The 26,431-nt window shown below is 44.9% G+C and overlaps 1 protein-coding gene across 2 annotated transcripts in view; it reads left to right on the forward strand.

The window, feature by feature from the left end:
• The first annotated feature begins 529 nt into the window (after window positions 1-529).
• The window catches only part of LOC126353764 (uncharacterized), a 254,317-nt gene continuing 228,415 nt past the window's right edge, over window positions 530-26,431 (forward strand). The window contains exon 1 of one of the 2 annotated variants that reach the window (XM_050002844.1): window positions 530-723. In XM_050002844.1, coding sequence (XP_049858801.1) covers window positions 568-723 — 156 coding nt within the window. In that variant the 5' untranslated portion in view covers window positions 530-567. The remainder of the gene's footprint in view (window positions 724-26,431) is intronic. The other variant, XM_050002842.1, reaches the window with a different exon arrangement.

Genomic DNA, 26,431 nt, shown 5'->3' on the forward strand with positions numbered 1-26,431 from the left:
GTCCGCATGTATCCCGTGCCATCCAACGTGCTCTAGAAGGTGTAAGTCAACTACCCTGGCCAGCAAGATCTCCGGATCTGTCCCCCATTGAGCATGTTTGGGACTGGATGAAGCGTCGTCTCACGCGGTCTGCACGTCGAGCACGAACGCTGGTCCAACTGAGGCGCCAGGTGGAAATGGCATGGCAAGCCGTTCCACAGGACTACATCCGGCATCTCTACGATCGTCTCCATGGGAGAATAGCAGCCTGCATTGCTGCGAAAGGTGGATATACACTGTTCTAGTGACGACATTGTGCATGCTCTGTTGCCTGTGTCTATGTGCCTGTGGTTCTGTCAGTGTGATCATGTGATGTATCTGACCCCAGGAATGTGTCAATAAAGTTTCCCCTTGCTGGGACAATGAATTCACGGTGTTCTTATTTCAATTTCCAGGAGTGTAGTAGACGGGACATTGGCAATCCTGGGCAGACGGTTTGTAAGGTGGCGGATGTTGGCAGCAGTGCAGACGCACCCGAGCGGCGGGCGGCGGCGCCGCCACCGCGCGCGGCGGGCAGTCAGCGGCAAGATGCCGGGCATGCTGTTCGTGGTGTGTGTGCCGACAGCCGAGTACGAGCTGCGGCTGGCGGCCAAGGCGGGCCCCGAGCTCCGCCGCCTCGACGGGCCCACGCTGCGCTCGCGCCTGCCGCCGCCCGCGCCCCTGGGCCAGCTTCCCATGGAACAGGTACGAACCCCACGACCGTCACGTCTCTACTTCTACGTCTTCTATTTGCCAGTCACTATTTCACACGCACGAAGTGTTCAGCAAGTTTCATCAGACAAAAATTTTCTAGAGGCATGCCTAAGAGACAGCCTCCATTCCTTCCAAACTAACTACAGGGGGACCCAGAAACCAACCTTTTGATAATCGGTACCACCTGACAAAATGACATAGCGTTACAGTTCTTGCGCGGAGGAAAGGTTATTTGGTAATTTTCAAGAATGATTGCCTATCGAAGTCGCGGGGTCCAAACGATACATATCGAACGAGCGATCCTAAATCGATCAGGGGACTCTGATGACGGGTCTTATGAGAAAGTTTTAAGGTGGTCACTACAGAACGACAAAAGAAGAGCGTTACAAAAATACTTGTAATTACAAAGGAAAGACTTACCTTACGCGTCGTCGGTGTTGGCGTCATGTGAAAGTCCATGTGATGTGTACGCTACGGGAACAATTCCCTTTTTGCCGTAGCCTGTGTAAGCTCTGCCAATATCACACAAGAATTACCTGTTATTTTATGTGTTGAAAGTGACAACCGTTGCCGGCCTGTGTGGCCGAGCGGTTCTAGGCACTTCACTCCGGCACAACGCTACTGATACGGTAGCAGGTTCGAATCCTGCCTGGGGCATGGATGTGTGTGATGTCCTTAGGTTAGTTAGGTTTACGTAATTCTATGTTCTAGGGGACTGATGACCTCAGATGTTAAGTCCCATAGTGCTCAGAGCCATTTGAACCATTTGACACCCTTTGGCAACTAAACGATGTCGATGCCACTGAATTGTTGGCCGAAATATGGCTGTCAGTGCTGCCGATGTGCTAGCTGCACAGGGCGCCTCGATGGTTTCTCGTAGCTCGTTCATTGTAGCTGGCTTCTCTTGATAAACTTCATTCTCCGAGGTCCCCATTGGCAGAAGTCAACAGCTGTCAGGTCTGGAGACTGTGGTGGTTACTATACAGCTCCTCTTCAACCTTCCTTCGTCCAGGTAAACTTCCATCCAAGTAAGCTCTGACAGTCTCTGTAGCAGTGAGACGAAGCGCTACCTTGTCGTAGGTAAAATCTTCCATTTCCAACACCTCTCGGATGGCAGGTAAATTCGATATGTGCAACATATGAAGATACAGCTCACCAGTTGTGGTACCTTCAACGAATAATGGGCCAACTGCGCGATGACAGACGACACCATACATTAGGTAGATTAACATGTTTGTCCACGTGAACGTGAGCATTTTCAGAAGCCCAGTACATGAAGTTGTGGCGGTTTACAGCACGTTGTCCGCCCCCGGTAGCTGAATGGTCAGTGCGACAGGGCCTGGGTTCGATTCCCGGTTGGGTCGGAGATTTTCTCCGCTCAGGGACTGGATGTTACGTTGTCCTGTTTTGTTGTCCTAATCATTGTCATTTCATCCCCATCGACGCGCAAGTTGCCGAAGTGGCCTCAAATCGAAAGACTTGCACCAGGCGAACAGTCTACCCGGCGGGAGGCTCTAGTCACACGACATTTATTTATTTACAGTACTCTTTAGTTTGAATTGCGCCTCGTCAGACCAGATAACCATCGCTGCAAACCGTTCATATTCGCAGTAGAGCCTACACCTTTCTTGTTCATAGAATGCAGCGATCTTGGAATATACTCTTTCCACTTCGCAGTCTTCAGAGTTCGTCGTATGCTTGATCGGCTAACCCCCCTTTCATTTGCACCCTGCTTGACAGATTTGTTGCAAACTCAGAAGCGCTGAAATCTGGGCTTGTTGCTTGTTGATGTTTTGGTCGGTCAGACCTTTCCTTATGCTCATCCTGAACAGTATCGTCGGCTTCAACGATAAATTTTTGTACGTGTTGGTAGCTGAGTTACGTACACTTTACGCCGTTGCCATTGTACCTCCATCATGTCTTCGTACTTCCAGTAACATTTCTGTGCGGCCTTGCGTTGCTCAAACAACAATCTTTCTTCATTCATTGCTGCACTGTCATCTGCTGGAAAACGCGGACCAAGATCTGTTGCGAAAACAATGAACTACGCTACCGCGCAAAATTGCAACGACATGCCATTTTGTTCCAAAGATGTTAACTATCAAAGAGTGTCTACATTTTTCTGGACTCCTCTGTACGTAAGTGTAGATTCAAGGAAATGATATCGACAGTATTGACAGATTCATATGAATCAATAAGAGAAGGAACTAATGCCCCATGTACACAAAAGAAATCAGAACATTGTTGTAGAAGCAACGAAAAAGAATGCCACTTTTAAAAGAACGCAAAACCCAAGATTGGCGAAGTTTGATAGAAGCTCAAAATTTAGCATAAACTTCAATGCGAGACGCTTTTAATGGTTTCTACAACGAAATTCTGTTTTGAAATCTGGCAGAAAATCCAAAGATATGCTAGTCGTATGTAAAGTACACCAGTGGCAAGGTACAGTCAATACCTTCACTGCACGTCAGCGATGATAATGTTACCGATGACACTGTCAAAAAGCGTTACTAAATATGTTTTTCCGAAATTTCTTCATAAAATAAGACGAAGAAAATATTCTAGAATTCACATAAAGAACTGCTGCCGTCATGAGTAACTTAGGAGTAGATGTCCTCGGTGTAACGAAGCAACTCAGATCACTTAATAAAGACTAGTTATCCAGTCTAGAATTCGGTCAACGGAAGATACGTATCTAAAGAATGGAAAATGCACGGCTCATAGCAATACTCAAGAAAAGAAATAAGAGTAATTCATTGAATTGCAGACCAATATCACTTCAGTCGATTTGCAGTAGGGTTTTAGATCATATACTGTGATCGAACATTATAAATTACCTCGAAGAAAAACATTTATTGACAGCACGGATTCAGAAAATACTGTTCTTGTGCAACACAACTAGCTCTTTATTCTCATGCAGCTATGAGTGCTATCGACAGAGAATCTTAAGTTGATTCCGTATTCATAGACATCCGGAAGGCTTTCGACACTGTTCCTCACAGACTTCAAGAAGAATATAATAATTCCAATCCCAAAGAGAGCAGGTGTTGACAGATGTGAAAATTACCGAACTATCAGTTTAATAAGTCACGGCTGGCTGCAAAACACTAACACGAATTCTTTACAGACGAATAGAAAAACTAGTAGAAGCCGATCTCGGGGAAGATCAGTTTGGATTCTGTAGAAATATTGGAACACGTGAGGCAATGCTGACCCTACGACTTATCTTAGAAGCTAGATTAAGGAAAGGCAAACCTACGTTCCTAGCTTTTGTAGACTCAGAGAAAGCTTTTGACAATGTTGACTGGAATACTCTCTTTCAAATTCCGAATGTGGCAGGGGTAAAATACAGGGAGCGAAAAGCTATTTACAATTTGTACAGAAACCAGATGGCAATTATAAGAGTCGAGGGACATGAAAGGGAAGCAGTGGTTGGGAAGGGAGTGAGACAGGGTTGTAGCCTCTCCCCGATGTTGTTCAATCTGTATATTGAGCAAGCAGTAAAGGAACAAAAGAAAAAATCGCAGTAGGTATTAAAATCCATGGAGAAGAAATAGAAACTTTAAGGTTCGCCGATGACATTGTATTTCTGTCAGAGACAGAACAGGACTTGGAAGAGCAGTTGAAAGGAAGGATAGTGTGTTGAAAGGAGGATATGAGATGAACATCAACAAAAGCAAAACATGGATAATGGAATGTAGCCGAATTAAGTCGGGTGATGCTGAGGGATTTAGATTAGGAAATGAGACACTTAAGGTAGTAAAGAAGTTTTGCTATTTGGGGAGCAAAATAACTGATGATGGTCGAAGTAGAGAGGATATAAAATGTAGACTGGCAAGGAAAGCGTTTCTGAAGAAGAGAAATTTGTTAACATCGAGTATAGATTTAAGTGTCATGAAGTGGTTTCTGAAAGTATTTTTATGGAGTGTAGCCATGTATGGAAGTGAAACATGGACGATAAATAGTTTGGACAAGAAGAGAATAGAAGCTTTCGAAATGTGGTGCTACAGAAGAATGCTGAAGATTAGATGGGTACATCACATAACTAATAAGGAAGTATTGAATAGGATTGGGGAGAAGAGAAGTTTGTGGCACAACTTCAGTAGAAGAAGGGATAGGTTGGTAGGACATGTTCTGAGGCATCAAGGGATCACCAGTTTAGTATTGGAGGGCAGCGTGGAGGGTAAAAATCGTAGAGGGAGACCAAGAGATGAATACACTAAGCAGATTCAGAAGGATGTGGGTTGCAGTAGGTACTGGGAGATGAAGAAGCTTGCAGAGGATAGAGTATCGTGGAGAGCTGCATTAAACCAGTATCAGGACTGTAGACCACAACAACAACAACCTCACAAGCGGCTTTCAGTCAAATTGCGTGCCTGATTAATGATACTAACCTCAAGGCTGCCAGCTCAATTGAATTCCTAGGAGTTACAATCACGAACAACGTAAGTAGGAACGACCTAGATAATATTGTAAGGAAGATGAACTAAAGGTTGCGTTTTATTGGGGGAACACTGAGAAGATGCAACCAGTGCACTAAAGAGACCTTCTACACTATGCTTGTCAGTCTTCTGTTGGGATCTTGTTGCACGGTATGGGATCCTTACCAGAAAAGATTGACGGAAGACATCGAAAAAATACAAAGAAGGGCATCTCGTTTTGTTCTATCACCAAATGGGGAGAGAGGGTCACGGATATGAAACGCGAGTTGGGATGGTAACCGTTAAAACAAGGGCTTTTCTCGTTTCGGCAAGATATTTTTACCCAAATTCCAATCACCAAATTTCTCATCCGAATCCGAAAATATTTTGTTGACGTGCACCTACACAGGCAGAAATGATCATCGTAATAAAATGAGAGACATCAGAGCTAACACGGAAAGACTTACGTGTTTGGTCCTCCCGCGTGCTGTTTAAGTTGGAACAGTAGAGAAACAGCCTGCAAGTGGCTCAGTGAACCATCTACTATGTACTTTAGTATAATTGGCAAGGTAGCCATGAAGATGTAGATGTTGCGTAGTTACGACAGCAAAATAACCAGTATCTACGGGTGCGCGAGTTCATTTATCTGTTGTCAACACAGTAATGCTGTACATCTTCGGTGTTGTCACTGACCGTTACTGCTGCCGATCGACAGCTTGGTTTAAATGAAGAAAAATGTAAATTCAGACGAGTGGGAAAAACAATCGTGGGAAAGGTCGATTTCGGTCTATTAGGGGAACTCTAGCAAAGTGGAGTCCATCTATAAAGCAGATTGCGCACAGAACAGTTGTGCGATACATTCTTGAGCACTGTTCAAATCTTTGGGATCTCCGCCAGGTGTGAGTAAAGGAAGACACCGAAGCAATTCAGGCGTGTGCTGCTAAATTTGTTACCGGTAGGTTCGATCAACACGCGAGAGCTAGGCAAGAACTCAAATGGGAATCCCGGAAGGAAGAAGTTGTTCCTCTCGCGAGACGCTATTGAGGAAGTTTTTGAGAACAGGCATTTCCGACAGACGGCCCCCAAGGACGAGGAAAAACAAACCCATAATGTTCGGATGCAGCATTATTAGTGTCCTGCTTCACACAAATACGTCGTTTAAATATCAGGGTGTACGTTGCGAAGCGATATGAGTTGGAACTAACATGCGAGGACTGTGGTAGGGAAGGTGAACGGTCGACTTCGGTTTATTGGGAGAATTTTAGGAAAGTGTGGTTCATCTGTAAAGGAGACCGCATAGAGGATGCTTGTACGGCGTATTCTTGAATACTGCTCGAGTGTTTGGGATCCGTTCCAGATCGGATTAAAGGAAGACATCGAAGCAATTCAGAGGCTGGCTGCTAGATTTGTTACCGGTAGGTTCGAACAACACGCGAGTGTTACAGAGAGGCTTCTGGAGCTCAAATGCGGATCCCTGGAGGGAAGGCGGCGCTTTTTCCGAGGATCTCTGTTGAGAAAATTTAGAGAACTGACATTTGAAGCTGACTACAGAACAACTGTGCTGTCGCCAACACATATCGTGCGTAAGGACCAGAAGATAAATACGAGAAATTAGGGCTCATACTGAGGCACATAACAGTTATTTTTCCCTCGCCCTATTTGCGAGTGTAACAGGAAAGGCAATGATTAGAAGTGGTACAGGGTACCCTACGCCACGGGTCGTACTGTGGTTTGTGAAGTATCTATGTAGATGTAGAAGACAAGTGAGAGAATTGAGGGCTCGCACGAAAGCAGACAGTCATTCATTCTTTCCTCGCTCACTTTGCCATTGGACAAGGGTGGAAGTGAATAGAAGTAGTAAGAAGTCTCCTCAGTCATGCGCTGTATGGTGATGTACGATGTTTGTAGGTGCAGATGTACGAACGACCTAAGGCATCACACAAGGCGTTTGTAGAAATTTATCCAAGAGGAAACAAGACTTTAAAATTAATATTTTTCACACAACTGTTTCAGTGAGCTTCACTAAGTATCGTGCCTCAAGAACTAATTTCGAGAGGAATAATTAATGTATAGCCGGTCGGAGTGGCCGAGGGGTTATAAGCGCTACAGTATGGAACCGCGCAACCTCTACGGTCGCGGTTCGAATCCTGCCTCGGGCATGGATGTGTCTGATGTCCTTAGGTTAGTTAGGTTTAAGTAGTTCTAAGTTCTAGGGGACTGATGACCTCAGAAGTTAAGTCCCATAGTGCTCAGAGCCATTTGAACCATTTTTTTGTATAACCTACACATGGTCGAAGAAATAAAAAAAAGGTAATTCGCCCTGATAAAAAATCAGACGACTGATTGGTATTCACTCGAGGGTTTCAAGCTATATTACTTTGATGTCTACTTGGTAACTTCGTGATTCAACGGTGTGAAGTTATGTCCTCCTCGTTATTAAATCCAGCGTATTTAATGACTTATAAAACGATAACAATATACCAATAATCATAGGTTGACACTTGATCTTAGAAATCTAAGGAAAGCATGATTGAGAAAATACTGTTGTATATCAACAAAAATAACCACAGAATACCAAACTAGTAAGTCTCAAAGTGGAGACACTAGACGTAAACTTTCAAAAAACTCTTATTCAATTTTGATCCCGCCTATAACTAGTCGTTTCCATACAAAAGTGAGATCTGACTACGGTAATGAATTTGTTGTATTATTTAATGTTGAATGGCGTAGTTAAAATTGATCAGATAACGTTTAGAAAAAGACATTTTTTGCCTTATTTGGAAAAAGTTTAACACGTGACCAGCAGCCTAGTAGATGAATGTGGGAAACATCCCAAAACCATATTCACAGAGGCGGGTAGAAACAGCTTTCAACAGCCGAAGATAGAAACGACTTAATAGCCGAAAACTTAACCAATATGTAACTTTACTAAACAGCTATGCCAAATGGACTATGTGACTAGAAACTCTACGATCGCGCGTTGCGTTGTGTTGCTTCCTAGAGCGTTTAAGAAGGTCCTAATTCTTGGAAAGGACATCTTTTCGACCTTCATACATTTATTTTCCTCCTCTTATCTCGACTGACGCAATGTCATCTCCTCACCTTCCGTTAGGAAGTCGCCTCGGTATTTTCAGATCAGTTGGAATCCAGCAAAGAACTTCCTGCACCCATCTGTCACCCATTCGCGTAGGTACATGTCCTGTCCACCTGCATCTAATTTTCAGGACAGTCATAATTACGTTTGCAACTAGACTCTTTCCTCTGATCCATTTGTTATTTTTTTCCTATCCCTTCGAATAAACCGGCCGCAGTGGTCGAGTGGTTCTAGGCGCTTCAGTCTGGAACCGCGCAACCGCTACGGTTGCAGGTTCGAATCCTGACTCGGGCTTGGATGTGTGTGATGTCCTTAGGTTAGTTAGGTTTAAGTAGTTCTAAGTACTAGGGGACTGATGACCTCAGATGTTAAGTCCCATAGTGCTCAGAGCCATTTGAACCATTGAACCTTCGAATAAATTCCATCATGCATCTGTCCACCGCTCACCGAGCAGCCTTTCGCTCACGAATGGTTTTCTCATGTCCGTGTCAGACTACCAGAAATCAAATCTGGTGATACTAATTGATTATAAGCTTTCGGTTTCGGGTGGATTGGAATCTTTGTCTGAAAATATTATTTAGTTTGCCAAAAGTCTCTAAACCATTTTTACTTTTCTGTTTCTTTATTTTGTGTCAATTCAATTGTCGTCTCTAACTACTGTAAATACAAAAACTCATAAACCAGTTCAGTACATTCTATAAATATGGTTTATTGGTGTGGGCAGGCATATTTTCTGGATAAACTGTGATCTTAAGTAGTGGATAGATATAATTTTGAGCAGACATTGAGTTGGTTACTTGTTCTCAGTTAAACGTTCATTTCAGAAAGACTGAGAACATGATACACTTCATGTCTCAGTTTACAGTTCTCTCAGGGGATCAGTGACCAGTATCTTCACGTGTGTTCCGCACGGCGAAGCAAAGGAAAACAAAATGATAGTTTATAAAGACTTGTTATCTGTTAACGAACGTATTATACTTTTTTTGTCAACCTTCATTATTCGCACATTGTCTGCGAAATCAACTCCAGCGAAACTCCTATTTGAAATGCCCCCCTCCCCCACATCATTTTACGACGATGTAGTGTTTAATCACGTGTTTCCCGTAGACTGGCAATCAATTTCTGCAGCTACTATTTTCATTGGCTGTACAAATCGAATACCCGCATGAACTTTGGCCTCAGATTGGAACGCCAGTGTTAATACCGCACTATGAAGGGTGAACGCTACAAATTCAGCTGCTATTCTTCTCGCTCTAAACTTATTTCACAAATGTAAAATGTACAAGTCAAACGTGTTCCGTTTGTCTACGAGTATTGTTGTTCAGCAAAGAAATCCTTGATTTCTTTTCCCATTCATTTCTAACTTAACTTTCCGGAGAGTCCTCATTCAAGATCATTACGTATAATTCGTCCTTTCAGACACATAGGTAATTAATTCCTTCACTGTTCTACCAACCATTTCCATATAACTTTTCCTAAAACGGAGCCGCTGGCCTCCACATTCGCGGACGTGTGATATCTTGGTTTGGATGTCAGACACTGCCTAGTTAACATCAATGTCTCAAAGGAGGCGATAAGTGTTTAACGTCCCTTCGACAACGACATCACTAGAGACAGACCACAAACTATTCCGGCATTCGCTTTAAGCGATGTAAGGAAATCACGAAAAATCTAAATCAGGATGATCGGATGCGGGTTTGAACCGTTGTCCTCCGAAATTCAAGTGCAGTGTGCTAACCACTGCGCCACTTCGCTCGGTAACTACGTCTCATGTGCTCGCCGGCGGCGGCACTTCGTTCTTCGAGACGCGTAGTAGATCATGGTTATTTCGTACCTGCTTATTCTTTCTCGCAACTCTTCTTAGCTCCTCGCCATTCGCTAACATTTGAGCACCTCCTCGCAGTATTTTTCTATCTACTTCCCCCTGTACTTTGTCATAAAATGCTTTACTTATCTAAAGGGATATAACTGGTAGCTTAAAATAAAACACGGTTTGGTCAAGCCTACCATTCATTTGATCTATTGCCTGAATTCCGAAAGTTGTCACGTAGATTCGGGAATCATTGTGACATTATGAAAACGTGACCACCCGTTGCTGAGCTTTTATTTGGTAACTCTTCACTTACTTCAGAAAGGAAGGTAGGTTAGAGGTAACGCCCCAATGACATCGAGCTGACACGAGACGGAATATCGGCTCTGGTTGGACAAAAATAAGGAAGAACATTGGCTACGATCATGCTGAAGCACCCGTCTCGGCACCCTTTTCATGCGATTTAGGTAAAACGTGAAAATTATGATGACCGATTGAAGATTTAAACCCCAATTAACCTGAAAAATCCGTCAGTACACTAACTGCTACACCACTTTGCAAGGTCTTAGTAGCTCCGGGGCGCAAGCCATGTGACCATGTACCGACGTGCTCACAAATGTCTCTTAACTTACGATTGCCTCCATTTTTGGCACACAGATGGTCCAAAAGATACAGCTTTTATATATCTAAGACTGAAATTAGGAACGTGGGGCTGTAAAAGACAGTTCGTCGAGAAGGGAAGGATTTATTTCCACCCATAGATGACTACATCTTTACACGTTTATAATACTACATTTGTTTAAATAGTCGGTAGATCATCGGTAAGATGTATCTTCTGTACAATCTTGAATCATGTAATGGTTCCTAGTATGCACAGACCTGATCTTCGGGCTCCGTAGAAACAGCGCCATCCTAATTGCGTCATCGGAAATTTAGCACGTACTAATGACGCTAACATGCCAGAGCTGGTGGGGAGTGCTAATTTCATTTCGTTCACGTGGCAGGATGTAGAAGGGAGCAGGGGATGGAAGAGCAAGCATATTTCATGCCACGTGGAGTTAGCGGTTTTCTTCCATTAGCAACCAGCAGGAAAGGAAGCATCGCTAATAAATTCTGTTTATTACATTCATCACCAACAGTCGGCTTGGGGAGTTTTAGAAGGACTGGTATGTCCGACAGACTTTTTACGCAAGTGACACCCAGTAGTTATTCTACGTTCGGCGTCACTGAGCTCTGATGATCGACCAATTCTGCTGTTACTGGTTCTCTACTGACAACACAATATGACCGGCACCGTTTATATTAGCGGATCCACCTCTTGTGACATATGGTGACAGTGCTGATATTTTATTTGTGGGGTACTCCTACTGCGTGGTTATCAGCGCCTGTACAAATTCCTAATCTTTTCACTGTCCAGTCTCCCCACTTCCCTGAATAAAGATGAAGTGTAAAGAAAACACAAGCACTCAGTCCCTGGGCGGAGAAAAATCCCCGAACAGGTCGAGAATCGAACCCGGGACCCCGTGATCCCGAGGCAGCAACGCTAGCCACTAGATCACGAGCTGCGGATTACGACATCCAGCCGCCTTACATAGACGTCTCCGGATACTTCTTATCAGACAGTGGTTGAGAGGAAGTATCTCTGCTGACAGAAATCGTGTGTTATGACTGCGATGTCCTCAGTGTAAACAGTTTCAGTTAATTAAATGTGGTCTTGTACAAGAAGGGAACTATGCAGGATCAACGTAAAGTATCCAACAAAATCTGCTTCTCAAACCTGTGTTGATTTTAAATTCAGTTATTAAAGGCCACGGGAAGGATTGTCGCATTTGAAGACGTGCAGTGCATGAAATTGGAATGATGCAGCTAGATGCTGCATATGGATCGAGCGCAGACACGAAATCCAAGTCGTCTGTTACAGACTGGTGTCTAGTAAACATTCAGCATGACGCGAGTTCAAACGTTCAAATGTGTGTGAAATCTTATGGGACTTAACTGCTAAGGTCATCAGTCCCTAAGCGTACACACTAATTAACCTAAGGACAAACACACACACCCATGCCCGAGGGAGGACTCGAACTTCCGCCGGGACCAGCCACACAGTCCATGACTGAAGCGCCCCAGACCGCTCGGCTAATCCCGTGCTGCATGACGCGAGTTAATCGATTTTGAACGATGGAGGACAATCGGTGCAAGACGTATAGGTTGTTGAATGTAGGAGATTACGTAAGATTTCAGGGTCCCACGGTGCACACTGTCTGGTGTGGATCTTTAGTATTGCAGAGAAATGTTCAGCACACGTAGACTGCCACACAGGGACAACCCCAAGTGCTTGACGAATAGGACTTACATCGCTTCTGGAGAGCGATATGAGGCGATCGACCAGCTACTGTGAGTCAAATCGTCGCCGATTTAAATGTGGGGCGTCAGGAACCCATTTCTACCAGGGCTGTTTGATGACAAATAAACGACATAGACTTCAGCAGCCGAAGACATCCATCACATTGAGCGCCTTTCCATGACCTTTGGTCACTTAAAATAAATCTACTGTTTATCGGTCACTGCAGGATTTTCTATATTAAGAAAGGGCATATAGTATGACAAACAGATGGACAATTTTATCGTTACAAGAAAAGACCTCCATCAGGATCGGTCATGATGTGCAAAACTTCATACGAGCACAATGTGCTGTGCTGGACGCGTGCAGGTTGTGGCTTTGCCTGCATTGGCTTTGCTCAGTCCTTTTTTGGAAGTATACAGTACCGCACGGCATCTCAGTGGGAAGTATTCGAAGTTTGTACTCCAGCACCCATTTTAAGATCTGTGTTCACCTGATAAATTGAAACACTCCTTAAAATAAACAACAGAAATGGACGCTTAGTAAGACTAACTAGACACAATAAAGCCATCAGGCTGTTTAAACATTTTGACAGATATCCAAGGATGTGTGGGTCACAAGAAAGTTGTGATCCATGTCTGTTGATGTCTCCATTCCAAGGTCTTCAGACCACCTACAAGAATCCGTTCCGCTGACGGAGTTAAGCGTAGGATCGGTAATCAAGGGCTGTTGCGTAACTCAATGGAGTTAAAATTCCAACCAGAGAATATTTCTACCTTTCACGTAGCGAGAGCCAACTTTCGCCGAATTATGGAGGAGATCAAACAGAATCAGCACCGTGAATTCCTGAACACTATATACCGTTCCACAAATCCACGATAGAATTGAAGACTATAATTACGACTTTTGGGAAGCGCTCAACTACTGGTGTAATTAAGAATGGCTGCGTATGTACAGGGTGTTTCAAAAATGACCGGTATATTTGAAACGGCAATAAAAACTAAACGATCAGCGATAGAAATACACCGTTTGTTGCAATATGCTTGGGACAACAGCACATTTTCAGGCGGACAAACTTTCGAAATTACAGTAGTTACAATTTTCAACAACAGATGGCGCTGCAAGTGATGTGAAAGATATAGAAGACAACGCAGTCTGTGGGTGCGCCATTCTGTACGTCGTCTTTCTGCTGTAAGCGTGTGCTGTTCACAACGTGCAAGTGTGCTGTGGACTACATGGTTTATTCCTTAGAACAGAGGATTTTTCTGGTGTTGGAATTCCACCGCCTAGAACACAGTGTTGTTGCGACAAGACGAAGTTTTCAACGGAGGTTTAATGTAACCAAAGGACCGAAAAGCGATACAATAAAGGATCTGTTTGAAAAATTTCAACGGACTGGGAACGTGACGGATGAACGTGCTGGAAAGGTAGGGCGACCGCGTACGGCAACCACAGAGGGCAACGCGCAGCTATTGCAGCAGGTGATCCGACAGCGGCCTCGGGTTTCCGTTCGCCGTGTTGCAGCTGCGGTCCAAATGACGTCAACGTCCACGTATCGTCTCATGCGCCAGAGTTTATACCTCTATCCACACAAAATTCAAACGCGGCAACCCCTCAGCGTCGCTACCATTGCTGCACGAGAGACATTCGCTAACGATGTAGTGCACAGGATTGATGATGGCGATATGCATGTGGGCAGCATTTGGTTTACTGACGAAGCTTATTTTTACCTGGACGGCTTCGTCAATAAACAGAACTGGCGCATATGGGGAACCGAAAAGCCCCATGTTGCAGTCCCATCGTCCCTGCATCCTCAAAAAGTACTGGTCTGGGCCGCCATTTCTTCCAAAAGAATCATTGGCCCATTTTTCAGATCTGAAACGATTACTGCACCACGCTATCTGGACATTCTTCGTGAATTTGTGGCGGTACAAACTGCCTTAGACGACACTGCGAACACCTCGTGGTTTATGCAAGATGGTGCCCGGCCACATCGCACTGCCGACGTCTTTAATTTCCTGAATGAATATTTCGATGATCGTGTGATTGCTTTGGGCTATCCGAAACATACAGGAGGCGGCGTGGATTGGCCTCCGTATTCGCCAGACATGAACCCCTGTGACTTCTTTCTGTGGGGACACTTGAAAGACCAGGTGTACCGCCAGAATCCAGAAACAACTGAACAGCTGAAGCAGTACATCTCATCTGCATGTGAAGCCATTGCGCCAGACACGTTGTCAAATGTTTCGGGTAATTTCATTCAGAAACTACGCCATATTATTGCTACGCATGGTGGATATGTGGAAAATATCGTACTATAGAATTTCCCAGACCGCAGCGCCATCTGTTGTTGACAATTGTAACTACTGTAATTTCGAAAGTTTGTCTGCCTGAAAATGTACTGTTGTCCCAAGCATATTGCAACAAACGGTGTATTTCTATCGCTGCTCGTTTAGTTTGTATTGCCGTTTCAAATATACCGGTCATTTTTGAAACACCCTGTACATTGTCCAACATTTGATGTTGTGAGCGCTCCACCAGCTATGATGCAGTCTTATATAATTTTAGTGACGTTCCTGAGAGGAGTAATTCCTACTACAGTTCAACCCTTCTCCATGTGGAAAGTGAATATGACATGCCTGCTATTTACGATGGTATTACATTTGCGATTTTGGACCTGATTTTTAGCATATTTTTCTCCACTTCACCTTTTTAAGCATTTTTATACACTGAAGAGATAAAGAAACTGGTACACGTGCCTAATATCGTATAGGGTTCCCGCGAGCACGCAGAAGCGCCGCAACACGACGTGGCATGGACTTGACTAATGTCTGCAGTGCCGGCCGCTGGTGGCCGGCGTTTCTAGGCGTTTCAGTCTGGAACAGCGAGACTGCTACTGTCGCAGGTTGAATCCTGCCTCGGGCGTGGATGTGTGTGATGTTCTTAGATTTGTTAGGTTTAAGTAGTTCTAAGTTCTAGGGGACTGATGACCTGAGATGTTAAGTCCCATAGTGCTCAGAGCCATTTGAACCATTTGAATGTCTGCAGTAGTACTGGAGGGAATTGACACCATGAATCCAGTGCGGCTGTAAATAAATTCGTAAGGGTACGAGAGGGTGGAGATCTCACCAGAACAGCACGTTGCGAGGCATCCCAGATATGCTCAATAATGTTCACATCTGGGGAGTTTGGTGACCAGCGGAAGTGTTTAAACTCAGAAGAGTGTTCCTGAAGACACTCTGTAGCAATTCTGGTCGTACTGTCCAGCTAGAATTACCCAAGTCCGTCGGAATGAACAATGGACGTGAACGGATGCAGGCGATCAGACAGGATGCTTACGTAAGTCTCACCTGTCTGAGTCGTATCTAGATGTACCAGGGGTCCCATATCACTCCAGCTGCACACGCACCACACCATTACATAGCCTCCACCAAATAGCTCCCTGCTGACATGCAGGGACCATGCATTCGTCAGGTTGTCCCCATATCCGCACTCATGTATCCGCTCGATATAATTTGAAACGAGACTCTTCCGACTAAGCAACATATTTCCAGTCGTAAGCAGCCCAATGTCGGTGTTGACGAGCCCAGGCAAGGCGTAAAGCTTTGTGTCGTGCTGTCATCAAGGGTACATGAGTGGATCTTCGGCTCCGAAAGCCCAGTTGATGACATTTCGTCGAATGGTCCGCACGCTGACACTTGTTGATGGCCCAGCATTGAAATCTGCACCAGTTTGCAGAAGGATTGCAATTCTCTTACGTCGAACGATTCCCTTCAGTCATCATTGGTCCCTTTCCTGCGGGATCTTTTTCCGGCCGCAGCGATGTCGGATATTTGATGTTTCACCGGATTCTTGATATTCACGGTACACTCGTGAAATTGTCGTACGGGAAAATCCCCACTTCATCGCTACCTCGGAGATGCTGTGTCCCATCACTCATGCGCCGACTATAACAGCACATTCAAACGCAATTAAATCTTGATAACTTGCAATTGTAGCAGCAGTAACCGCTCTAACAACTGCGTCAGACACTTGTCTTATTTAGGCTTTGCTGACACCAGCGCCGTAATCTGTCTGTTTACATGTCCCTGTATTGAATACACATGCCTATACCAGTCTATTCGGCGCTTCAGTGTAGATGGCAATGCTGTCACACTGCATAGATTTGGTTTCATATTTCTCAACAATGAAATGAAATGATCATATGGCATTTATTGGCCGGGATATCCCCTTCGGGGTTCGGGGTTCGGCCGCTGTATTGTAAGTCTTTTTAGTTGACACCAGTTTGGCGACTTGCTTGTCAATTATGATGAAAAGGATGATGAAGAACACACAACACCTAGTTCCCTGCCGGGAATCGACCCCGGGCCCCCTTACGTGATAAGCGGCAGCGCTACCGCTGCGCTACGGAGACGGACTTCTCAACAATGTAGGTCACAGACAAAAGACATTTTCAGTATGATTTTATTATTTCTGGCGCACTGTAAGTATAGTATAATTTTTATCTTGTACAAACTGTCAGCACACGCAGACAATTTCATAGATTGTCGCACTCAGGTTGCAATGTAATCATGTCTCATTTAGTTTCATAACTGGCCTTTCGCACACACATAGTCATCGAAGTATTTTATCATGTTTACAACCTCATTATGGAGACGTGGAAACTCTTCCCGAAGAAAACAACGTAGATCTGTAAAGGAATTTGTCTTTTAAACAGGAATCACCCTGCAGATCAGTTCCATCTGCACATGCATATGGGTACTTGTAGTTGAAACGGCATGTGGTCTCGACTACACATGGCGATATCCTCAACGCATTTGGAGAACTTCCCTTGTAATTATTTCAAGACCACTATGAATTCTTAAAAACTCGCTTTTTCTTTAATGTCAGAGAGCTCAGAGAAAAGGACGGTGTTTTTTGTCAGAATTTGTCCCTTCCACAATGCGATTTTGTTTTTAAATGCATTGTCATCAAATTACATATAAGTTGCATCATGTTGCAACGTCTTCCTGTGGATAATGTGCTTTATAGTCCACTGAAAAAGCAGAGCCTGCAATTAATTCGAGACGTTCTAATTTTGGTTCCTGCTTTCCTTTTTCTTTCAGAAATTCAACAACAGCGGGTTCTAAATCTCAAAATCGTTCCAGGCATGCTGTTAACTTAACCATCATACTTTGTAGTAATATATGGCGGTGTTCAAAAAGTCTCTCCTCAGTGCCGTATGATTGTTAGCCGCGTGTGCCGTATGCCGGAGTGTATATACCGAAATGAAACTCAGTGAAATACAAGTTTTTAATTTATTGAATATTCATTTTTATTTACAAATTTTCACATTAAATGTTGAAAGTGTCCCCCCTGTTGTTGAACAGACAATTCAATTCGTCTAATCAAATTTCCAGACACAAGTTTGTTAATCAAATCTCGCACAGTATCGCGATGTGGGAGTGTTGCCTCCGGGAAAACTGAATTAAATGTTTGACGAACTGAAACTGTGTATTTACCGTCAGCTTTGAACACTTGTTCGACTGAAAACACACGTTCTTCAATCGTTAGCATTTTAACAGGGACAAAAACGAAACAAAGGAGCTAAACTTAAACAGTCACGTCAACGGCGGCTGGTGTGGCTGAGCAGTTCAAGGCGCTTCAGTCTAGAACCGCACGACTGCTACCGTCGCAGGTTCGAATCCTGCCTCGGTCATGGACATGTGTGATGTCCTTAGGTTAGTTAGGTTTAAGTAGTTCTAAGTTCTAGGGGGCTGATGACCTCAGATGTTAAGTCCCATAGTGCTCAGGGCCATTTGAAACATTCATGTCAACACGTAACGAACACACCAACAATAGTACGGCTAACAATCACACGGCACTGCGGAGAGACTTTTTGAACACCCCGTATAAAGTCTCCATACTCTTCGTTCAACCCCATCGAAAAGTGTTGCAATCAACAGTGTAACAATGCGATTGATTTCTGAAAATTTACTATTTGTACCAACAATTTCATCACGTGTTCCATGCCTGCAAATTTAACACTAAATGCTTCTTAATATACAGAACAATGAATTGCAACTGTCGATCTGTAATTATTTGTTCTTTCATCGTCAACTATATCTTTAAATTCTTTCAGCATGGCGTTGTAACATCGTTCCATAGCAAACCTGCAGTGCCCGTTGATTATGCGACTGTGTAATAAGTATTGAGAACTCTCATTCTTCTCTTATGCCATTCCCATGCATTTTTAAAGACTTGAGACGATCGACCACTAGACTGCTTCTCTTTGTGCAAACAATCAGTGGACCTGCCAACTTACTTTACATCACGAAACAAAAAGCGAAGGGTAAACAGCACTCACGCCATGATTCTGCCGAACAAAAGAATGTCATGCCAACCGAAAAATGCTGCTCTGCAAAGCTGAATGAGATGCCGTGTGGTACTGTATACTTCCAAAAAGGACTGAGCAAAGCCAATGCAGGCAAAGCCACAACCTGCACGCGGCCAGCACAGCACATTGTGCTCGTATGAAGCTTCGCACATCATGACCGATCCTGATCTAGGTCTTTTCTTGTAACGATAAAATGGTCCATCTGTTTGTCATACTATTTGCCCCGCTCATCGCCCTTTCTTAATAGAGAAAATCCTGCAGTGTCCGATAAACAGTAGATTTATTTTAAGTGACCAAAAGTCATGGAAAGGCGCTCAATGTGAATGATGTCGTCGGCTGCTCAAGTCTATGTCGTTTGGATCGGTGGTGCGGAATTAGTCTGTAACTATACTGAAGCGCATGCTGTGTCCCTTCTGGAGATATAACGCTCTGAACAGCTCGCTCCCAGCGGCCATGTGATAAGAAAACCCCGTAGCACATCATACGCATTATACACTCCTGGAAATGGAAAAAAGAACACATTGACACGAAAGAGAGGGTATAAAATGTAGACTGGCAATGGCAAGGAAACCGTTTCTGAAGACGAGAAATTTGTTATCATCGAGTATAGATTTAAGTGTCAGGAAGTCGTTTCTGAAAGTATTTGTATGGAGTGTAGCCATGTATGGAAGTGAAACACGGACGATAAATACACTCCTGGAAATGGAAAAAAGAACACCCACCATACTTGCTCCGGACACTGCGAGAGGGCTGTACAAGCAATGATCACACGCACGGCACAGCGGACACACCAGGAACCGCGGTGTTGGCCGTCGAATGGCGCTAGCTGCGCAGCATTTGTGCACCGTCGCCGTCAGTGTCAGCCAGTTTGCCGTGGCATACGGAGCTCCATCGCAGTCTTTAACACTGGTAGCATGCTGCGACAGCGTGGACGTGAACCGTATGTGCAGTTGACGGACTTTGAGCGAGGGCGTATAGTGGGCATGCGGGAGGCCGGGTGGACGTACCGCCGAATTGCTCAACACGTGGAGCGTGAGGTCTCCACAGTACATCAATGTTGTCGCCAGTGGTCGGCGGAAGGTGCACGTGCCCGTCGACCTGGGACCGGACCGCAGCGACGCACGGATGCACGCCAAGACCGTAGGATCCTACGCAGTGCCGTAGGGGACCGCACCGCCACTTCCCAACAAATTAGGGACACTGTTGCTCCTGGGGTATCGGCGAGGACCATTCGCAACCGTCTCCATGAAGCTGGGCTACGGTCCCGCACACCGTTAGGCCATCTTCCGCTCACGCCCCAACATCGTGCAGCCCGCCTCCAGTGGTGTCGCGACAGGCGTGAATTGAGGGACGAATGGAGACGTGTCGTCTTCAGCGATGAGAGTCGCTTCTGCCTTGGTGCCAATGATGGTCGTATGCGTGTTTGGCGTCGTGCAGGTGAGCGCCACAATCAGGACTGCATACGACCTAGGCACACAGGGCCAACACCCGGCATCATGGTGTGGGGAGCGATCTCCTACACTGGCCGTACACCTCTGGTGATCGTCGAGGGGACACTGAATAGTGCACGGTACATCCAAACCGTCATCGAACCCATCGTTCTACCATTCCTAGACCGGCAAGGGAACTTGCTGTTCCAACAGGATAATGCACGTCCGCATGTATCCCGTGCCACCCAACGTGCTCTAGAAGGTGTAAGTCAAGTACCCTGGCCAGCAAGATCACCGGATCTGTCCCCCATTGAGCATGTTTGGGACTGGATGAAGCGTCGTCTCACGCGTTCTGCACGTCCAGCACGAACGCTGGTCCAACTGAGGCGCCAGGTGGAAATGGCATGGCAAGCCGTTCCACAGGACTACATCCAGCATCTCTACGATCGTCTCCATGGGAGAATAGCAGCCTGCATTGCTGCGAAAGGTGGATATACACTGTACTAGTGCCGACATTGTGCATGCTCTGTTGCCTGTGTCTATGTGCCTGTGGTTCTGTCAGTGTGATCATGTGATGTATCTGACCCCAGGAATGTGTCAATAAAGTTTCCCCTTCCTGGGACAATGAATTCACGGTGTTCTTATTTCAATTTCCAGGAGTGTATTCTCTACAGAGGAGGAACAGATGGATGAGCAGTGCATGGAGTTTAATGATGGCCTCTCTACTTAAATCTCTGTTACCAATGTGGACCGAGAGTATATGTAATTACTATATATGGTACGGTGACAATAGCTGGGATTACTTCCAAGAATGTAGCGAAGGGAAGATGCGCGAAGCGGTCTTACATCGCTTGAAAGTGATACATATTGTTGCACACAACTCTTGGTAAGTAGGCAGTACCGAAGAAATCCCTTGGCTGATTTGAAACGGTAAACATGTTAGCTCCGTCATTTTCGAGACTGTAGTGACGTCACTTTCGCTGGGCAGTTGAAGCAGCTGTTTGCGACACTTGTTAGTAGTCGCTAATGTGCATAACACGACATGGAAGTGGCAAAGCTATACATCTTGTGATGACTGATTCCTATTGTACCTGGGGTGGTTTATGAAGTTTTAATTATCATGTCAATAAATGAAGCCTTCTTCAAGCGACACATTTTTTCCAACGATGATTGTCGTGGCGAAGGCCTTGGTTGTAGAAATCTGCGTTTTGAATGTTCACCTCTTCATCATTCTGGAGATTCCTGCCACAATATGGTTTCTTCATCTGAAGAAAGTAGAATTAATCACTGGATGCCATTTGAGGAGAACACAGGGAAAGAGGTAAATTTTGATAGTCCAAAGAAACAGAATGTGTGATTATGTCGTGTATAGAACGAGCTTGGCAGTTGTCATACAGCAAAAACAACACTGTACACAGCTTCCCGCGACACCTGGTCTTGGCAGCCTCCCTTAACTTTATCAGGAGATTCTGGCAATATGCTCTTGTGACGGATTGCCCCTTGAGAGCATAATCTGCTAGCACCACAACATGACATTCCCAGAAACACACAGCATCACATTGTCCAGTGATTGTTGGTCCTTTTTTTCAGCAGGGGTGAGTCCACATGTTTACACTGCTAACGGCCTAGGACACAGCCGCAGCCCACAGTCATAATGAGGGCTTAACCACAGACAGCGGCGTCCTGAACAGCAGCAGCGATATGTTTCCACACCGTACTTCCTCGCGTCAGTTTGACCCACTACCGGTTGGCAACAACCGGACCTTGGTCACTGGCCTGTGTTCGAGACGTCTCCGCGTGACACAGAAATGGAGCAGCTTCCGGTCGGTGAGCGCGGACATTGGTATTTAAGGCCAGGTTCTGATTCAAATGAGCAAAAAGTAGACAAGGTTTGGAAAACTTTTTGAGACAATGAACAGACATACAAAGAATCTGATTGGGGATTATGATTGAACTTTAGATTTCCTATAAAAACAAAATGGCGCTCATAGTTATGGTTTGATCAAGGGCGTGCAGTGTAGCCCCTCAGGAGTTATGTGCAATCACAAATGGATAACATCAGTAAGTCGATACTACATTAAATTTACGGGAGCTTATACCTAACCACAGATGAAATAACCTTAAATTTAACTTTGAGTTCGATTTTTGGGGGTTTGTTTCACTCTTTACAGCTTTACAAAAAATAGTTATATGAAGACATGCGAGGAGAAAGGGGCTAACCCTCAAATGTAAAAGCTTAGAGATAAGTGTTGCCATCTAATGCTGGGTACGGGAACTGTCAAAATTGGCATTAGTCTCAATCCTAAATATCACATTAGGATTTTTAGGGGTGGGACCAGAGTAAATTTTGATAGTTCCTGTATCTAGCAACAAATGGTAACACTTATCTCTCTAGTTTTTAAATTTGAGGGTTAGCCCGTTCTTCCTCGCTTGACTTCATATTAGCAAATTTCATATACCATAGGTATAAGCTCCCAAGAGAAGTATTTACTTTTCGGGAGTCAAAGGTGTAAGTTAATAAGTCGAACAGTTTTTATTTTATGCAGCACGTAGTTTTGAAAAATCTTTTCTCAAGAAAAACTTTTATACGTATTATTAGTTCAATTTGCATAAAAACTACACGCTGTTATATATGTTTGATGTCGCTGAGCTCAGATCTGCAGTTAAATTTTCAAAATTCAAAACGGCGAATCCAATATGTTGGACCAAAAATTATGTTTTGACCAATTTTGACCAAAAGAGTGTTGTAGTTACTTACATTTAGTATGTTAACTCCAGGACTCTATATCAAGCCTTCCTCTAACTCTAATTGTTCCTCGAGAGCATATTCCCTCGTTCTTCTTGACGGGGAAAGCCGATAAGGATCAGCTGGATAAGTTGCGTTCGACAGCCTACAGCTTCTGGCATGGATGTGTGTGATGTCCTTAGGTTAGTTACATTTGATTAGTTCTAGGCGACTGATGAACTCAGCAGTTAAGTCGCATAGTGCTCAGAGCCATTTGAACCATTTTTGACAGCCTGTTCATGTTATTCGTAAGCTTTTTCGGCGAATATGTTTGCATGCGTACTGCAGTATAAACCATTTTGTGAGCGTGCATCACGGCACAAGTTTTCTACGTGAGCCGGGCATCTTCCGGCTGAGAGCCTCCCGCGGCGGCCGTGACACTGCTTCGAACAGTGGGCTGTAGAAATTTTTATAACGCACGGATTAAAAAAAATCTTTTCGTCCCAACATTCTAGACACATGTATCTTTCAAAAAATGCAATAAAAATCGAATTTTCGACAATTTTGAATGAGAAACTGGTCTTACATCGCTAGTACTCGCCCGTCATCAGTCCAGACTGTTGGACAATTTTGCTACGTACAGTTTACGTCGGTCGCAGTCTCGGATTCTAGACTGTAACTGTGACGCAGCTTCCACCGTCGTCACCAGGCCACGAACTGCCGACCGCTGCCTGATCGCCCAGGCCCTTGGTAGCCAACACTCCGCAACCATCTCTGCGAGACAGGTCTGCGACGAACCTACTACCACTGTGTCGTCGGAGACCGCTGGGTAGCCGCTGCTGCTCTCCAGCCGACGGTACAGAGTTGGAGTCTGAGCGGCACCACAGCGTCGCCTCCTGCAAAGCTACACTACTGGCCATTAAAACTGCTACACCACGAAGATGACGTGCTACAGATGCGAAATTTAACCGACAGGAAGAAGATGCTGTGATATGCAAATGATTAGCTTTTCAGAGCATTCACACAAGGTTGGCGCCGAAATTTAACCGACAGGAAGAAGATGCTGTGATATACAAATGATTAGCGTATCAGATCATTCACACAAGGCTGGTGCCGGTGGAGACACCTACAACGTTCTGACATGATGAAAGTTTCCAGTCGATTTCTCATACACAAACAGGAGTTGACCGGCGTTGCCTGGTGAAACGTTGTTGTGATGCCTCGTGTAAGGAGGAGAATTGCGTACCATTACGTTTCCGACTTTGATAAATGTCGGATTGTAGCCTATCGCGATTGCGGTTTATCGTATCGCGACATTGCTGCTCGCGTTGGTCGAGATCTAATGACTGTTAGCAGAACATGGAATCGGTGGGTTCAGGAGGGTAATACGGAACGCCGTGCTGGATCCCAATGGCCTCGTATCACTAGCAGTCGAGATGACAGGCATCTTATCCGCATGGCTGTAAGGATCGTGCAGCTACGTCTCGATCCCTCAGTCAACAGATGGAGACGTTTGCAAGATAACAACCGTCTGCACGAACAGTTCGACGACATTTGCAGCAGCATGGACTATCAGCTCGGACACCATGCCTGCGGTTACCCTTGACGCTGCATCACAGACAGGAACGCCTGCGATGGTGTACTCAACGACGAACCTGGGTGCACGAATGGCAAAACGTCATTTTTTCGGATGAATCCAGGTTCTGTTTACAGCATCATGTTTGGCGACATCGCGGTGACCGCACACTGAAAGCGTGTATTCGTCATCGCCATACTGGCGTATCACCCGGCGTGATGGTATGGGTTACACGTCTCGGTCACCTCTTGTTCGCATTGACGGCACTTTGAACAGTGTACGTTACATTTCATATGTGTTACGACCCGTGGCTCTACCTTTAATTCGATCCCTGCGAAACCCTGCATTTCAGCAGGATAATGCGCGACCGCATGTTTGCAAGTTCTGTACGGGCCTTTCTGTATACAGAAAATGTTCGCCTGCTGTCCTGGCCAGCACATTCTCCAGATCTCCCACCAATTCAAAACGTCTGGTCAATGGTGGTCGAGCAACTGGCTCGTCACAAATTTTTCTGGATACAGAAAATGTTCGCCTGCTGTCCTGGCCAGCACATTCTCCAGATCTCCCACCAATTGAAAACGTCTGGTCAATGGTGGCCGAGCAACTGGCTCGTCACAATACGCCAGTCACTACTCTTGATGAAATGTGCTATTGTGTTGAAGCTGCATGGGCAGCTGTACCTGTACACGCCATCCAAGCTCTGTTTGACTCAATGTCCAGGCGTATCAAGGCCGTTATTACCGCCGTAGGTGGTTGTTCTGGGTACTGATTTCTCAGGATCTATCCACCCAAATTGCGTGAAAATGTAATCTCATGTCAGTTCTGGCATAATACATTGGTCCAATGAATACCCGTTTATCATCTGCATTTCTTCTTGTTGTAGCAATTTTAATGGCCAGTAGTGTAGAAGACGCCGCTAGCTGCCTCGTGCCGGCAGCAAGGCCGTGGCAGATACTCTGGTCATCGTCGCTGCCGAGTCAGCGCCCGACGAGTCACCAATCTGTGTAAGCTTCGTGCCTTGGGGCAGCGTGTGAGATTATTTCATGTTTTTATTTCTGTATTGGCCTTTGGCAGCAACGATTTACCCGGAGAATGAGTAATGAAAAACCTGGTGTACTACACCGTATGTATTAGGTTGGTCTATAACTTCGTAGCGTTTTTGTTTTGTATGTTGCTATTCTGGTTGCTACGGGTTTATTTATATATGTCATTTTTTATTTGTAGTTGACTGTTGCTATTTGAGACGACATTTTGTCATTTGGAGATAGTGACTGGAACTGTGGACACTAGAATATGGAGGGTCAAGTGGAGAAATCGAAATATTTCCGGCACAGTCTTCTGTTTGAGCTCAGCAGGGAGGGGGGGGGGGGGGGGAGGTGACAGCAGCGGAGGCAGCTAGAAATATTTGCACCCTGTACGGGGATAATGCCATCGGACACAGCAGGGAAAGAAAATGGCTTTCTCATTAGGAAGACCTTTGGGGTTTGATGAAGAGTGTTTAAACGCATTAATTCACAATATTTACGTTAGTATACTCGAGAACTGGCAAATGTAATGGACTGTGATCACTCCACCATCTTGTTACATTTGCATGTACCGGAAAAAGTAAAAAAAAATCGGTTGTATGGGTACCGCATGCTCTAAGCCAAAATCACAAATATCAGTGGATAGCCACATGTACATCTCTGCTTGCTCATCATCAATTGGCTCGTGCACAACACATGCCATTCCTATCCTGTATCATTACTGGTGACGAGATATTGTGTCTTTTTGCTACATGAGGAAAAGAAAGGGGTGGCTGAGTCCAAATAGAGCAGCAACTCCATCTACAAAGACCTATGCGAACCCACAAAAGATAACGTTATGCATCTGGTGAAACAGCGGCCGTCTGGTGAAGTACGGATTGCTTCCCTGAGGTGTAACCATCAC

This window comes from Schistocerca gregaria, chromosome 3 (genome assembly GCF_023897955.1).
Source record: "Schistocerca gregaria isolate iqSchGreg1 chromosome 3, iqSchGreg1.2, whole genome shotgun sequence".
In the NCBI taxonomy this organism is placed as follows: Eukaryota; Metazoa; Arthropoda; class Insecta; order Orthoptera; family Acrididae; genus Schistocerca; species Schistocerca gregaria.